Source organism: Citrus sinensis, chromosome 3, assembly GCF_022201045.2.
Source record: "Citrus sinensis cultivar Valencia sweet orange chromosome 3, DVS_A1.0, whole genome shotgun sequence".
Classification (NCBI taxonomy): domain Eukaryota; kingdom Viridiplantae; phylum Streptophyta; class Magnoliopsida; order Sapindales; family Rutaceae; genus Citrus; species Citrus sinensis.
The window spans coordinates 13,135,770-13,153,929 of NC_068558.1; the positions used below are offsets into that span (position 1 = coordinate 13,135,770).

An 18,160-nucleotide genomic window follows, 5' to 3' on the forward strand; every position below is an offset into this window, starting at 1 on the left:
GTAAATAAATAGATATTTGAAGAGTAGAATTTATAGTCTTTTGGAGATACTGGAAGATGCCTACTTTACAGTTTGCACATCCAGGTGCGTAAGAATATTTGGACCCTTTTTCTAATATTTGGTCCGTTTGAGTTAATCATTGGAGTAGCAATTTTTGATATCGACACAAATAGTCGAATACATAAGAAATTATGAAATTGGGTTGTTGCCGCAGTGATTTATTTTTTTTGAAAAATATGTGTAATATGTAGTCTTATAAATCTCAAAAGCAAAACAAAGATACAAATTCGAGGTACATCAAATTTCATAGAACAAATTTTGATCTGCCAAAAACATTGGTCGTTGACAAATACACACATATACGTCTTACATCAATTAGTTGCAGCTCCATCATCCAGAAACTTCTCTCTAATCTTCTTGAGCTTTGCTGCGGCATCTGTCATGCATATCCTCTGTTCTGGTGACTCCATGCAACAATCCAATGCCAAATACATGATGCTTAATAAACAGTCCAATTTGGCAGAAAAATTTTGCTCTTCTCGCACCAAATTTGTATCAACAACCTCAGTCAATCTATCCGGTAATGACTCACTTACCCAATTCCGTAAATTCGTTTTTCCGGTAAACATTTCATTTGTAGGTTTCTTTTTGGTAAAAGCTTCCATCAATAAAACACCATAACTATAGACATCACATTTGATGGAAACAATTCCGTTAGATCCGTACTCTGCATTTTTTAATTTCAACTTATCAAATAAGTATGCCGTTATAAAACAAATACTAAACAAACTATCTTTTCATAACTACTAACCCAAACATGCATATGCGTGGAAAGAAAAAAGAATTGAAGATAATTAGGTTGGAAACTTTACCTGGTGCCATGTAGCCAATCGTAGCCATTGTCATAGTTTGGGTCATTGAACCATCTCCCTCACCTAAGAGTTTGGAAATGCCAAAGTCACTCACATGTGCCACCATATTTTCATCCAAGAGAACGTTGCTAGGCTTCAAATCACAATGAACCACAGGTGCTAATGAATGACCGTGATGGAGATATTCAAGAGCCAACCCCACATCTATCATTATATTCAACCTCTCTAGTATGTCTAGGAAATAGTTGTGAGAATACAACCACTTCTCAAGACTACCATTAGGCATGAACTCAAGCACCAAGGCTTTAAAATCTATATTGCAACAGGTGCTAATAATCTTTATGAGATTCCGATGTCGAACATTCCGCAGTATTTCACATTCAGAATCAAAGCTCTTAAATGCTCTCTAGTTGCAGATGGAAAACTTTTATTGCAACATTAGTTCCATCAGAAAGTGTTGCTTTGTATACTAATCCAAAACTACCTTTACCAAGCAAGTTACATTCATCAAATCCATTAGTTGCCCGTTGGATATCCAGATACGATGTTCTTCTCCATGTTGCCAGAGGTAACAAAACTTCTTGATTGGCATTTTTCGTGCTTCTCTTGTTGCGGCGTCTTACAATGAATATAATGACCATTGCTATTAGTATCGTGGATATTATGCAAGAAATATATACTTCGGGACAAACAGAGCAGTTTTCTTAGATCCTTTGTTAATATATTGCTTGCAAGGTGGGACTTGGAGTCTAGATGAACCACAAAGCGCATAATTCCCAAAAAATGATTGAGCTGAGAAGATCTTAAAAGGTCCATTTGTAGGAATTTCCCCTTCTAATCTATTGTGAGACATATTAAGGGTTTTTAGATGTGAAAGTGCCTCCAATGACTTGGGAATTTTTCCAGAGAGATTATTCCCAGAGAAATCTAAGGATTCCAAACTTATCAAACTGCCGAATGATCCCGGGATAGGACCCTGAAATTGATTACCAGCCAAAGATATAGTAACTAGATCTTTGAGGCCACCAATAGTTGTAGGAATAACACCTGATAATTGATTTCTTGATAAATCTAAATATATCAAAACCTTCAAATTTTGTATATTTGAAAGGAGAGAACCATTTAATGAATTTGACGACAAGTTTATCTTCAAGATGTACTCTAGACTCCACAGGGATGATGGTATACCAGAATTGAGCTTATTGGAGTCGAAATAGAGATATCATATTTGCCAAGCAGGAGGGCATAGGTCCACTGAGCTTATTTTTACTTAAGCTCAAAAAATTCAACCTCTTCAAGTGGCAAAGATCGTAGGGAATGGATCCTTGTAAATCATTATCACTGAGAGATACACCTTGTAGCTGTTGTAATCTTCCCACCGTTGTTGGAATAGTTCCATTCAACTTATTGTTGTAGAGGCTTAAAACTATCAAGCCACTTAAATTTCCGATTTCTTGAGGAATGTTACCCTTGAGTTTGCAATAGTTTGCGTAAAAGTTCTGAAGAGAAGCAGAGAAATTTCCAATTGATGATGGAAGGATGCCACCTAATGGATTAGAAGCTAAGGCTAAATATCTTAGATTTCTACAATGAGTCAAAGAAGAGAGAAAACTCCACTCTGCTGCAGATGATTCTCTCGTCAAGTAATTTTTCCAAAGGTTGAGCAATCTGAGGAATCTCAAGTTGCCAAAAGTTTTTGGAATAGGGCCTGAGAAAGAGTTGTCGCTCAAGTCTAGGCCAATGAGCTGAGAAGCATTAGTGATAGAGTTGGGAATTATTCCGACGAAATTATTGGTCGACAATCCTAAAAGCTCTAAGTTTGGGAGCGAGTGGCCAATCGTTGATGGTAGGTGGCCCGAGAGTTGATTATCAAGTAGATTAATAAGGGTTACGGTTGAAATATTGAAGAAGGTGGGTGGAATAGGACCACTTAAATTATTGCTTTGAAGAACAAGACTATCCAGCTTTTGTAGATTGCCAATCTCCTTTGGAATTTCACCTGCCATAATGCAAAGTTGAAATACGTTAATAGACAAAGTCACTTTGAAGATAGCAGTTATAAAAACTGTGACAATGTACTAACTAGCACACCCATCAATTGATGAAAAAATTGATTCTTAAAAACAAACTAAATATGTTTCAATGTCTTTAAGAAGAAATTAATATACTTTCAGAACGTGATTAAAATGTAACTCTTTACACATCTAAAATTCAATTCACCTTATTCATTAATCCTCATAATACAGTATATGCTTTTTCAATTCAGTTGCGAACTCCTTATAACAACTTTTAGACTGGTGGTAGATCGGGTGAAGCAACTTGTTGGGCTTTTGAGTTTTGAGTACATAATTACAAATATGTTTTTTTATTAGATTTATTTATAATATCTCTGTTAATTTTCGTTATCATCACTTTTTAAAACTTTATTTTTTTTTTAATTTGTACACTTCAGCCTTATTTTCTCTATTTCTACAATCTCGGAGACATTAATAAAAAATTAATTTAAAAAAATAACCCGAGAAAGTAAAATCAAAAGACAAAGTTTAAAAACTATCTTTTGAAAATAATAATCATAACTAAACTTACGGATGGTTAAAAGTTGATTAAGTTATCGTATTACATAGTTATATAAACTGATAAATCTTTGTCTATAGTGACAACAGACAATTAATTATCTTTATTAATGAGTTTTATATCATTATTAATATAACAATTTATTAACATGATAAAATTTGACAAAAGCTAGTCTAATAATCTACCCATACTTTTGGGTTGTCACATCCTAATTCACAACAACCAGGGAAAGTTTGTCATGTGGGTTTATAAGAATATGGACTGTGCAAATTTGTATGTATATCTAACTATCAAAAGTGTTGTGTTTCATTCTATACACCACTTGTATTTTCAAACTTGTATCAATCAGCCACTATGCTGCTAGCATTGTTAAAAAATCTAAATAAAATGATTATTTTACGCTTAAATATATTAAAAGATCATTTTACCCTTTTAAACTTGGAAAAATTATAATTTTTATAAATTTAGTGAAAAGATCATTATTCATATTGATGATAATAATAATAATGGCCAGTCAATTGACTTCCTTGTCTATCTACAATCATGCTTCTTATGTAATTATAAATTTTTTTATTTTTAAAAATTTTTAAGAGTAAAATAATCTTTTAATGCATTCAAGGATGAGACGGTCAATTTGCTTAGATTCTTTAACAGATACTAATAATCTTATAGTAAATTACTTGATTGGTACAAATTTAAAAACATAGATGGTGCATAGATCATGTTAAAATTTTTTAGTGATTAAATATATATATATTCAAAATAGAGATGGTATGGAAATAATTTTCCTAACATCAAATTAGCTTGTGTGAAATTTACTCCCATTCTAAAAGTGCCTATGAAAACTCAAACACACACTTGAGAGTAAATCATGTTTGTTCAGCTAACCCATCATGGATTAAAAACTTAAAATATTTGGTAATTTAAAAATGAAAATCTGCAGCCATGCAAATTAATGCAGAAATGCACCACAAAAAGAAGGAGGAACGTACCTTGTAGGTTGTTACCATCAAGATTTAGTAGGGTAAGTTTACTCAAATTTCCAATCTTTGAAGGAATGCTTCCGTCAACAGTATTCAAACCTAAATCCAGCTTATCCAGCTTTGATAAGTTGAAGAGAGAATTTGGGATGAGACCTCTGAAACTGTTATTACGAAGACCCAATGTTTGGAGTTTGGATAAGACACCAATCCAAGATGGAAAGCTTCCACTCAATTCATTGTAATTGAAATTAATGTATCTGAGCCGGTGTAATCGCGTCAATTCATTTGGTAAATGGCCATGAAAGCTGTTATAACTAGCATCAAGATATACAAGGAATGAGAGGTTTCCCAAGTGTGGAGGAATGGTGCCTTGTAGACCCATATATGAAATATTCAAGGCTGTGATTCTCTGATGGCGAGTAACACAAGAAATACCTATCCAACTACACACTGGATACAAAATAGACCAATTGTTTGTGAGAACACTCCGAGGATCAGCGACATGGTCTTTGAATTCTAGAAGAACAGATTGATCTGTTGTTAGATTTTTTACAGTCGCCATCGTTAAGCTAACCATGAAACAGTACTGTAAAAATAACATAGGAACAGAGAAGAATAATAAGCGCATATTGATCTTCGCGGATTTAGCAAACTGAGTGCTAAGTTGTCAGATTGATATAGCGATATATATACAATTTTGAACAGAAGAAGGAAAATGAAGTACTTGCAAAGATACTCATCCAGAAGAAGGGCTCGACTTTTACGTCAGCCCCAAAGAAAAAAGAACAAACTCTTTACGTAACGTCTCTACATTATAGGAAAAAGTCTCAAGTGCTTGAAAAGCATTAATGGCTCATTTTTCATTCACTTATTGCGCCCCTGCGTGCGCTTTCATCAACAATGACGCAATAAACCCATTTAAATTAAGCGTCAAACAATGCCTGAATTTGAGGCTTCAAGCCACCAATAAAAGCTTAACACAGTGTTCAACGCAATAAACCCATTCATATATATATATATATATATATATATATATATATATATATTAATATTAATATCTCATGATGAGTTTGTTGAATTAACAGAAAGCATAGTTGCTTGGCTGGAAGAACTTTCAACCCTAAATTAAAATTTTCAATATCAACATGAATGCTCTTTTGTAAAACAGGGACAACGCGTTTATAATGCTTGTCAATTATTATAAGTGCCTCGTCCACAATGGCGACGTCATAACGTGAATTAAGGGCTACGGCCTTTTATTTCTAAGTTCTAATTAATACCATGACTTTTTATCTACTTATTTTGATAAGACGATGAGGACCGTGACTGCGATGAATACCTTAAGTCCACGGATTTCGCTCTCATAAATTTTGTTAATTTTGTCCATACGATAATATTATTTTACCTAGTTGAATATATAGACTGTAACGCAAATAAAGTATCAGTAATTATTACTTTCATATTCGTTTTGTATTATTTATCCATCACTAATTAATGTGATATTTTAAACTATTCATTATGAAATGACATATTAGGTGTTACGTCACTTATAATATAAATTTTCAAGGAGATCGTCAATTTCTTTCCCATTGAAGCCAATATATACCATTTACTCTATGTTATTTTTTTAATATTTAAAAACTCCTTGACACCAAAAAATTTAACAGAAAAGAAGGGTAAATGGATTATTTGTTTGATAATTTATCTTGGGACTATAAGATATAAATGCATTACATGAAAAATGTTTAAAATCAATAAAAAGTATAACAAAAATATCTTATTGTTAATTTTTATTCACACCGAAACATATATTTCTTATTTTTAATACTTAAGTTTTTTTATTTTAATTTCTATTTATGTGATTTAATTAATTTATAATAAATATAAATAAAAGTATATTTGAAAATAAAAGTAATACTATAAAATTATACTGCTATGGGGATTATTGGCTATTATGAAAATAGTAAAAGGATAAGTGATATATATTGATTTCAGTGGGGAAAACCGATTATCTCCTTAAATTTGCATCTTAAATATAATCAAGACATAAGAATCTTTTGCTTTTTTTAATAATTTTTATCGAGTAAACACATAAGCATATTGCATGAGACTCGAACTTAAGAACTAAGTTTTGGTAACGCCACCCCTATTGGAGCTAGCCCTTGATATCATCATTTTTATTACCTTTGTTAGTATGTATGGGGTATCTTCTTGCATTCTTTTAAATTTCTATTCTTAATTAAGCTGTTAATTGGTCATTTATCATTTTTTCGGAAATTGGAGAAGTATTTTCCTTAGATGCATTATTTATAAACTAACTACTTTTTAAGGAAAATGACGCCTAGTCGCCTACATCCCCAAGGTTTGAGGAAATGTAAACCCTCAAATTTTTAATAAAAGAACCAAGATCTCCTTTTGACTACAATATCATTTGACTTGATTAACTCAAAAAAAAAATTGACTCTAATTTTTTATAATAAATAGAAATATAATATTAATAAATGAAAAAATATAAATATTTTAAAATAATTTCAATTTAAAAAATATTTTAATACTTTACAGTCTTATATTATATTAAACTGAATTTTATAATAAATAGAAACATAATAATAAGATAAACATTAAAAATTTAATTTGTTTTCAATATTATATAAATAATTTTAAGGGAAATTATCACCGCACCACCTCTCTTTTACCTTATGTTCATCCAACCACCACAAAATTCTAACATGTTCTTTGCACTACATTTCTGTTTAAATTTGTATCAATTAGCCACTTTTGCACTAACACCATTAAATAATTTTAAAAAATAATAATTCTACCCCTAAATAAATTAAAAGATCATTTTATTTTATAAAAGCTTTGAAAAATAAAAAAATTATAGTTATAAAAATACCCATAAATTTAATAAAAAATAAATCTCAAATAGAGGTGCTCAGCTGATTTTTATTAAATTTAGAATTTGAAAAATTTTAATAAATATTTTTTTATTAAAATTATAATTTTGCAATGTTATAATTTAAATCATACCGGCTTTGAAATGGGACTCTGATACCATTGAAAGTACGTGACTTGTTATCCGACAGTGCAGACTAGACTAGTGCCTATTCAGGATCACCTCTGGAATTTACGTCGTCGGTTTCCCGTCGATATACTCAAATGGGGAATCAGGAAAACTCTTAAATAATTTTTTATCTTGGGTTATATAACCTGAAACAGACTTTCTTTTAGTCTAAAACAGGGTACCAAACCAGATAAGAAATCATCATAAGTTTTCTGATGCACAGGATCCTTGTTAGAGGCAAGTGCAGAGCATACTTCCTTAAGTTTCAAAATGAACAAATTTAATTCTTTATTCTTTTTCTTTCTCTAGGGAGCTTCATTTGCAGAGAGAGGAGAGAGGTTTAGAGATTCATAGTGATAAAACACACGAGAGTTTATTGCTTCAAACTTCTATATCTTACAAGCAAGGGGAGAATCCTTTATATAGGAGAATTCTCAGAGAAGATAGGACATGACCCCTAAATTTTATCAAAAGCAAAAGATACGACAACATGGATCCTTGAGATCATGACTTCTCAAGTGATCATGACCTGTAGCACACCTTTTTAGAAAGCTAAGCCCACCGATCAAGACTTTGGACAAATGGACAAAAGATAAAGCATGCTTACAAAGACTTTTACAGCTAGCAAAAGCCAAGGCGTAAGGCAAGCCAAGACAAAACCGTAAAGTAAAACATAATTATTACAACAAGACAAACTACTTTATTGAAAGCAACAAGACAAACAACTTTATGGAGAGCGGAGATTCATGTAATCGTCTTCGGATGAGCTTTTAGTCTCATAGGGATTGTCACAAAAGGTTTTGGAGAGCTTTGGATTCTTACGGTGGGGACCACGGTAAGGTGGATAAGGGGAATCTTTTCGGCATCCTGGTTTGGATAGTGAGAACTTAGGACTTGGTATTTGAGTGGCCTTGTCAACTTTGGAGGGTTGTGATGGTTGAGATGATGATCCAGGTTCATGCATGGATGGCTGGGGAAACTTTTGAAAATGTTGACTTAAAGGAAGAAATTCTTCCCAGGGGTCTTATAAGTCTTGGTAAAGAGAGTCGGTGTAGTCTAGTTTTTCTTCTTTGATGATGATTCCTGCGGACTTTGGTTTGGATATGGCAGATGGAGTAGGGATCATGATGAGGTCATGTTGTGGACTTAAGGAGGTGTGGAAGATATCTTTGTGGGGCAGAGTTTGGTGGTTTAATTGACAAAGGTAGTTGTGTAAGGTGGATTGGATTTCATTTTCAATGATAGTTAGATGTGGTGCAGTGAACCATTCATATACCTGGTCTTGTGTCCAAAAGAGTTTTGTATCTGGATGTTAGAAGTATGGCCTGTGAATGATAAAGACTGAGGTAAACATTTGTGCTTCTAAGGTAGGCATACGTTCAAGATTGTAAATTTCTGACAGTTGTTGCAGCTTCTTTCTCTACCATGATATGGGGGAGAACCATTCAAGTAATGTCCAGGTAAGAGAGGTGGCTTTGTCTGGGTCAAGGAGATGTTCCAAAGTGGGAGTAATTGGTAGGACTAACTTAGTGGCATAAAGGACTGTTAGGCACCAGATGTACCATAACACATATTTAGTGGTTTCTCTGGATGGATCAAGGGTTAAACCTGTAAGGAACAGATTTTCTGGGTGGAAGGTGAAAAAAGGAAAAGGTTCTGTGATAAGGTAGGCTTTCATGAAGAAGCGAAAGAGAGCTTTTCTTGCAAACTCTTGGATAGCATAAACAGAGGAAAAGTTTTTGTTAAAGGGAAAATTTTTCTTGGTGAGAGCTTCTGGGGGTAGTGATGTAGCCATGGAGATGATCGGAAAGTGGTAGATAGTGGAAAACATGGTGAGAGGTTTTTCTGGTTTTGAGAGTCTGGATAGCATATCAGGGATGAGGTTCTGTGATCCCTTTATATGCTTGACCGAAAAGTCATATTTGGAAAACCAATCTTTTAATCTGAGCAACATTTTTTCGGGAACAGTTTTACCTTTGAAATTGAGAATATTGGGGAAGGCTGAACTGTCATTACTGATGAGAAAATGGTGTCCAATCAGATGATACTCAAACTTTTTAATGCTATTCTTTACAGCTAAGATTTCTTTGAACATGCTATGGTAATGCTTCTGTGTGTCAGAAAATTGACCACTAGCATAAGCAATAAAGTGTTCTTTTCCATTGATGTCTTCAAGGAGGATGGCACCCCATGAGTCATCACTTGCGTCTGTCTGTAATATGCGCTTTCCATCAGTAATCAACTTTAAAGGAGGCGGATTTTGCGCAATCTGCTTAAGAGTAGTGACAACATTTGTGTGGTCAGCATTCCATTCTGGGGGCTGCTTTTTCAATAAAGCCAAAAGGTGATGAGAGTAGTGATCCACATGTGGGATGAAGTCTCTGATGTAATTGATGATGCCGAGAAAATGTTGAACTTGCTTTTTGGAAAGTTGCTGATCTGGAAAGTGAAGCAATTCTTGGGCAATATGCTTTCCTGGCTGATAATGGCCATCTATTATGATCATACCAAGGAATTCAATATTGTCGGTAGCAATGGTGTTTTTCTTGGCCGATAAAATAATTCCATGACTTTGGACAATATCATAGAATTGAGTTAACAGCTAACGATGTTCATCATGTGATCCTGAAAAAAGTAAAATATCATCAATGTAAATTAATGCATGATGCAGAATAGGCTGAAAGATGTTGGCCATAGATTTTTAGAAAATGGATGGGGCAGTTTTGAGGCCAAAGGGTAGGACGGTCCATTAGAAATGGGCATTTGGGATACAAAAAGCAGTTTTGTAACGCTCAGAGGGTTCAATGCCTAATTGCCAGAAACCTGATTTTAAATAAAATTTTGAAAAGATCTGGGCATTTTTTTAGAAAAGTAAACATGCTTTGTCAACGGGGCAAGGGAAACTTGTCATCTTGTAAAAACATGTTTAATGGCTGATAGTCAATAACTACACGTTTCTTACCTCTGACAATTTCAGAAAGCTTTTCAACATAAAAGGCTTGGCAAGCCCATTGAGAATGTGTGGGCTCGATTAAACCTTGGGCTAACAATTGGGAACATTCCTATTGGGCTAGGAGTAAATCAGAAGGACTCATTACTGGGTGAGTAGCTTTGGTTGGGTTAATGTCTTCATTGAGTTTGAAAGGTAACTTAATGAAGAAAGACTTATTTTTCCACAATGGGTTTGGATGAGTGAACTCAGAATGGGACTCTGGACAGAAACTTAAAAGCTTGTTTCAAATATCCTGGTAGGGTTGAGGGGTTTCAGACAGATTGTAGAGTTTTAGAATGTCTGTGAAAGGTGTGAACATGGACTTGACTCGAATTCCATTGGGAAGGATTTGGAGGTGTTTGATCTAGTGAAGGATGTCAAAACCTAACAAGAGGTCCTTATTAGGAAGGGTTGAACCGATAACCTTGGTCCAAATGACACAATTTAGGAAGATTTGAATACCAATGGGTTTTTTGGTAATCAAAGAGGTGGTGAAGAGTTTGCCATTGACAGCTTTAAAATGTTCTTCATATTCTGTCCAGTATTCTGGTGGAAGAATATGTGGGTTTAACATACTGCGTTGGGCACCCGTGTCGATGAGACCAATTGCTGGAATGGGCCTTTGGAACTTTGAAGGCAAGATATAGAGTTTGATGGATGGTATAGGAATAGTAGTGTCAAGGGACAATAACTATTGGTGGAAAATGACTTGGGACTGATCACTGTCTGAATCATCAGAGGAGTTATGCAGTGCGAACATTGTTTCATCATTGGGTTCATCTTGTTCAGAGAAATAGAATTCCAATTCATCCTTTTCTAGAGAGTAATCTATAGTGGCTTGGAGATGCTTAACTAACCAAATAGATTTTTCTCGCTTGTTGGGACAATCTTTGGCATAATGGCCTTTCTTCTTGCAGATGAAACATCTGCTTGATTTTCTCCGGTTAAAGTCTCTGAAAGAAGATGACTTCTTTCGGAAGAATTTGTAAGGTTTTCTGGATCGACGAGGTCTGGATGAAAATTCTGGATTTATGAATTTCTTGAAATGCCTTTTCTTTTTAGGACTGCAATCACAATCCTTATTCTTTTTGCATTTGATATGCAAATAAAGCTTTTTGCAAGCACTCCGAAATGGCTTTTTGTCTTTCAACAGTTCTTTGAAAAACTGCTTCTGTTCGCAGAGTTTATCGAGACAAGTTTTGGCAAGCTGGAAGATTTTGCCAAGAGAGATGTTGTCAAGGGAAAGATTGGAGGCTGTGAGTTGTCGCTGGATGTCGGGTTGGAGTTCATCTAGAAGAGAGGCTAGAAAGACATGCTTTAATGTCGGTTCATTGAATCCATTAAGCTTATAAAATAGCAAAGACATCCGCTTGTAATGGAAGTCAAAATCCTTAGCATTAAGGGAACAACATTTCATGTTGAGATAGTCTCGTCGTGCAGCTTCAAAGACTGCAGAGGGGTCTCCAAGGAATTGATCATGGATAACCGCAAGGGCACTTGAGACTTCTGGTAATTGAACAAACTGTAATTGTCTGTAGTTGCCTAAAGAATCAAACCAATCTTTTAGAGCACCCGTAAAACGAGTAGCAAACTCTCTAAGGATTGATTGAGTTGTGGCTCCTGGACGTAGCATTTGAAGGTCAATCCAGGCAAACATTTCATTAAGGCGATCACGCCATTTATGAGATGGAAGATCATCAAATGTGAACCATGGGCCAGTTGAAGATTTTTGACTGGGTGAACTGGTATGTGCTTGAGCTAGAGGGGGTTGGTTTGTGGCAGAGGATTCAGGCATTTCTTCTTCAATTTCTGAGGGAATATCAACATATGGTTCTGTATGAGAGGTTTGGCCTTGAGGAGGGTGATCAGGTTGGGCCATCAAGATTCTAGTGATATCAGCATAAGACTTTTTAGAATCACTAGTGGATACTGAGGATTCTGTGTCAGTCTCAGTATGGCTATCAGAAACAGCTAGATTTGAATAAGAAGTTTGGTCATTTGTAGTAGAAGAGTGGTCAACTGTATGGGCACTAAACTGGTGCATTAGTTGTTTATCTTTGGAGTGAGAAGGTGGTTGGGATTCAGTTGGTGGTGGAGGTACTGGTGGCGATGCCGGAGTATGACCAGGAGAGTGTTGGCCAGGGATGGTAATAGATGATGGATGAAATGTGACGGGTCGCGGTTGAGGTTTAGGCTTTGGTTTAGGTTTAGGTGGTGGAGGTAAGGGATTGTCTTTGAAAAGAGTATGGGTCATGCCAAATAACTTTGAAGGATCATACTGTTTGATGGGGGAAAGCATAGAGGCAAATGGATGATAAGGTGGACCTATGGAAGGGATAGAAGATGAGGTGGTAAAAAGGGTAGGTCTGTGTTTGTCAGCTTCAATCTGAGCAAGTTCAGCTTTTAAGTGTCTGATCTCCTTCTCCTTTTGATCAAATTCTGGGCCATAATAGCGCTGGGCAAGCACAGCTCGTAGTTCATAATCGAGTTGGGTAACTCGAGACTGGAGATTTTGGTGGATCTACTGCATCTGTGTAGAGATGGAGTCAACTTTTGTCTCAAGTTGTTCAGTTTGTAAACTAATGTTTTCAACTTTGGAGTTGATATTCAACAAAGTATCATTCTGGGCTCTGGCATTTTGGGTTTGCCAGTTGAGGACTGATTCAAAAGGTTTGGGAGGTTCTAAGTGGCTAGATGAGGTAATTGGTGAAGGGACAAAGGGTTTGGACACGACATTTCGTTGGGAATCTGTGTAAGTGTCTAAAGGAGGAAAAGAGGAAGAATAGTCTGAAGAAGTGGATAAAAACATCATACAAGTGAGTGGTGGTGTGGGAAGTGAGATTGGTGATGGAGTCTCAGATTTGCAATGCTTTGCAATCCATTTGAGTTCTTTTTGGTAAAAGGGTAATGGAGCTGGTGGAGGTTAGGGATGGCAAAACTTCGGGTCGGGCTCGGGCTTGGCCAAACCCGACCCGACCCGATCAATAAAAAACTAAAGCCCGACCCTAAAAAAACCCTACCTATTTTTTGGTAGGGTCGGGTCGGGCCCGACCCGAATCGGGCCAACATCGGGGCGGGCTAAGCCCGACCCTACCAAAACTATTTTCCAAATGCAGCTGCAACTTGCATTTCCAGATTGCATTTCAAAATTCGTGAGTACAAAGAAATCAATTTACAACGTATAGCATCCATTGGACCACTCTTTTTAATCGTTAATTAATATATAGTTACTGATCTATAACAAATTCTTTCCATCACCACAAAATAAAATAAAAATTCAATCTAGCGGAATGCATCTAATGACAAAAATTCATGTAATTACAAGTTTACAACTTAAAAAGCAGTGAATTGGATTATAATTACAATTTATAATTACAACTTAAAAAGTTCAACAGAGTTACAAAACCGATCGAGGCTACTGGTTTTATGGCTAATTACAGAACCAATCGAGGCTACTCACTCACCTAGCGGCGTCGCGGTTGGTCAAGATGGCGGGTCACGATGGCGGAAGAAACGCGACAGTCAGATGCGACAGCGAGACCTTTGGAGTTTGCGACGGCGAGACGCGATGGAGAGGCGCGACGGCGAGACGCGATGGAGAGGCGCGACGGCGAGACGCGATGGAGAGGCGCGACGGCGAGACGCGGCTGATTGGCTGGCGTGCGTCGATAGTCACGATGCTGCTGGCTGACTCGGCGGTGGGCTAGGTGGCAGTGGCTGGCTTAGTGGCTTAGGGTTTTTGAGTTTGAGAATTGAGAGCCGTGCTTGACTAGTTGACTGCGTGAGTGAGTTGTGTGATTGTGTCTTGGTTAAGTGTGATGCAGCTGTTTGTGATGTGTGCGTGCACCCGTGCAGCGTGTGTGATGTGTTGTGTTTTTTTTTTTTTTTTTTATAAATAGGGTCGGGTCGGGTCGGGTTGACTATAAGCCCGACCCTGACCCTAAATTTGATCGGGCCTTAAAATTGTGGCCCCAACCCAACCCGAAACCCGAAAATTCGGGCTAAAGCCCTAACATATAGGGTCGGGTCAATCGGGCTAAAATTCGGGCCGGGCTAAATTGCCATCTCTAGTGGAGGTGGAGGATCTTGTGGTGGTTTGGGATCATAGTGGTGGCATGAGACTGGAGGTTTTTTCTTTTTGGGTTTCTTTTTCCTTGTGGTGGCATAATCATCGTCTTCATCCCAATCATCCCAGCAGGGACAAGTTGGGTCACACATGCCTGAGCCAGGGGCATCCCATAGGAAATGGCCATTGTGCTTTGCTGGATAAACAGGGTAGCCTTCAGAATTAAACCCTGAAATGGGCAGATCTTCTTGGGCTGTCTGAACAGCTGTGATAATTGAAGAATAGATAAAGGAGAGCCGAAGAGGCTCTTGTGGAGCACTTGGAGGTGGTTTAAAAGTCATTCGAACTGTTCCATCTTGGCGTCTTTTGAATATGCTTTCAGAGGTCTGAATTGGAGCTGTATTGTTATGGAACTGTTCATAGTTGGAGATCCATTCAAGCGGCATAAGCTTGATGAGCTCATGACGGGGAATTTTTCGTGGGATCTGGATTATGGTTGGGATCTGGTTAGATTCGGCTAAGACCATGAGGGTATCAGAATGATGTTCAGGAATGGGCATATCTAAGGCATGATTTTGAAGCCTATAGACCAATTGGTGGTGTAAGGTGGCAATTTTGGCAGAAGAAATTTGTTCAGTACCTTGGATTTGGACTTGAACCTTCAAGGTTGTGGGCAAGTTGGGATCTTGGAGAGAAAGGTTGAAGTTTGGGTAAAAGGTAAGTAAAACACTTCCTGCATGGAGGGTCGTAAGGATAGTGCCGATAACAGCATATTGGTACTGTTTAAACCGAGTATCAAGCATAGCAAGGCGAGCTGTAACCGGTAATCCTTTTCTACCATGAAGAGTAAGAATTAATCTGATGCCTCCAAGATGAAGATGAGTATAACTTTCTCGTTTCCAGTTGGAGAGCAACTCGGAGGGAATCTTCAGAGTGACATATTGCTCGGCAGAGGTGGCTTGAAGAGCACACTGATCCAGACGGGAAGACTGGATATATTCTTTAGGGTGAGGGCGTCTGATAGAGATGAGGGTGCGGATACTGTGGGTAAAGGAGCTAGGTCGTTTGTACAACTGATAAGGGCTAATAAGAGGGTATGAGGACTCACTGATTTGGGCTGATTCAGGGATATAGGAATATTCTACAAGGTTTTCAATCTTATTGGTGGTATGAGAAGTGCAAGATCGAGGCAAAGAAAGAGTAGAAGAAAGAGTAACAGAAGGTGAAGATCAAGTGGAAGCCATGAATGAGAAGTTCTCTCTGCGCCTGAAGTTCTAGAGAGCAAAATAGAAAAAGCCTTAAATTATACCATTTTGGTCAGGAAAACGAGAATTTAGAAAACATGAAAGTTTCAAGGATGGGTATGGCTTTGATACCATTAAAATTATAATTTAATAAATACTTTCAATGTTATAATTTTGCAATATTTTAATAAAAATAACTGAATTTATTTATTAAAAAATTATAATTTTGTAAAATTGTATTTAAATAATTAAATTTATTTATTAAAAAAATAATTACAAAATTTTAATAATTTAGGGGATTTTTTTAAATCCCAAAATTTTGTAATTATTTTTATAATTATAATTTTTTATTAAAATAATTTTTATTTTTTAATAAAAATTATAATTTTGGGATTTATTTTTATTGAATTTAGGGGTATTTTTATAATTATAATTTTTTATTTTTAAAGTTTTTATAAAATAAAAATGGTCTTTTAATTTATTTAGGGGTAAAATTATCATTTTGTTTAAATTATTTAATGATATTAGTGCAAAAGTAGCTATTTGATATAATTTAAAAAGAAAGGTGGTGCAAAGAACATGTTAAAATTTTGTGGTGATTGGATAAACATAAGGTAAAAGAGAGGTGGTGCAGTGATAATTTCCCTAATTTTAATATTATTAATAACTGAGATATATTTTAGTAATTGTAAAATCTATTTAACCAAAATATTTATTTAATTTTACAATAAATATAATAATATACATCTTAAAAATTATTTTACATATTAAAAATATTATAATATTATTAGTCTACTAGATAAATTAAATATTTAGATTATATTTATATTTATTAAAAATTTTAAAATCGATTTTTTAATAACTATCTACAAGGGTATTATAGTTAAAAGAAAGCCTTGATATCTCTTATTAAAAATTTGGGTTTATATAACTATTTTCCCAAACCTTACTAGTGTGGGTGTCCTTTTCCTCACTTTTTATAATTTTTAATAATCTAATTTAGAGAATAGTTTATATTGATACACATTGGTCATTCATTCTACAAAATCATTAAAAAGAAAGAGCGCACATAACGTTCACAAACACAGATTAAATTTCAAATTAATTAGTTGCTGCGACATCATCTAAAAACTTCATTTATAAGGGCATATGGCTTTCATTTTTTCAAACCATACATGCATATAAACTTTTCTTTCTTTTCAAAGCAGAAGAAAAAAAAGAAGACGACCTTGACTTATAAATTGTAACCACACATTTTTCTCTCATGAAATTAATCTGTTCCAATTTTTCTCCATTTTCAGGCCCCTGCTATTAAATGACTTCACAAGAGGTACCAAGCCTCCTACTAAAAACTTAACACAGTGTTTCAGGACTGTAGTTACAATGTTCTATAGTGTCTTTATAATTTACTTTTTTTTTTAACTTATACAATTTAATGATTTAAATAAAATTCAATAATTACCAATATAATTTTCTGTTAGAGTGCAATTTATGCACTAGTTTTGCATTGTTTACTTCCCTTAATATCGATGTTTTGCATTTAATAATAGTGATTTACCTGTGATTTACTTTTGTAGGTGCAATTCTATTGATTGGTGATAAAATTGAGCTACAAGATGATGTTTAGGGATGATTGTTCCCTTGGAGAAATTATGAGCGGCAAAAGAACTTTGTTGATAAGGCGTGGGCGCGTGCTGTCAATTGCGGACCTGCAGTTTTTAGTTTAACGTGTTTTATATTTTTGGCTATTTTTGTAATCACGAATTTAATTTTTTAGATATTAGTATTTTATTTTAAATAGAACTCTAAAAGAGAAGAGAGAGAGAGTATTTAAGGGAGGAATTAATTGTGAAAAAGCGGGGATTTAGGGATTGGAGAAAAAGAAACCCTAGATCTAATTTTTCTCTTCTCTCTATGAGGAACTAAACCCATTTTTCTGGTTGAAGGTTAATAAAGCTTTGATTCATCACTACTGTGAGATCTTTCTTGTGCTTTAATTGTTTTATTACTTTTTGGGTATTTGTTTATTCTCTAAATTATTTTCATGATTATGTTTGTTAATTAGGTAATTGGCCACTATTTTATTATCAACTTAATCTATTGTCAATTAAAGGATTCATCGTATGAAGAATTTAATGTTTGTGACAAATAACATAGCAGAGAGTTGTGTTGTGAAAATAAACAATCTAATTTAAATGAATCATCATATGTGTTGATTAGGATTTGGGTCTCTCTGGTTTTTCAGGCTGTCAATTGATTAAATTCTATGATCGTATCTAGGGTTGTCTATTGATTAGGGAAATAACCAACGGTCGTACCTTGGTTATCGACTAGTTAAGGAGAGATTGGCTATTAGAGGGTCTCA

At 35.3% G+C, this 18,160-nt stretch overlaps 1 protein-coding gene and 1 pseudogene across 1 annotated transcript; both read right to left on the bottom strand.

Moving 5' to 3' along the window:
• Positions 1-237: 237 nt before the first annotated feature.
• LOC127900987 (probable LRR receptor-like serine/threonine-protein kinase At3g47570) lies at positions 238-5,204 on the bottom strand (annotated as a pseudogene).
• On the bottom strand, positions 1,534-4,991 carry LOC127900583 (probable LRR receptor-like serine/threonine-protein kinase At3g47570). The gene is made up of 3 exons (XM_052435737.1): positions 4,439-4,991; positions 2,227-2,871; positions 1,534-1,919 (listed from the first exon to the last, which is right to left on the bottom strand). The coding sequence occupies exons 1-3, from the start codon at positions 4,989-4,991 to the stop codon at positions 1,534-1,536; spliced, it is 1,584 nt and encodes a 527-aa protein (XP_052291697.1).
• Positions 5,205-18,160: the final 12,956 nt, after the last annotated feature.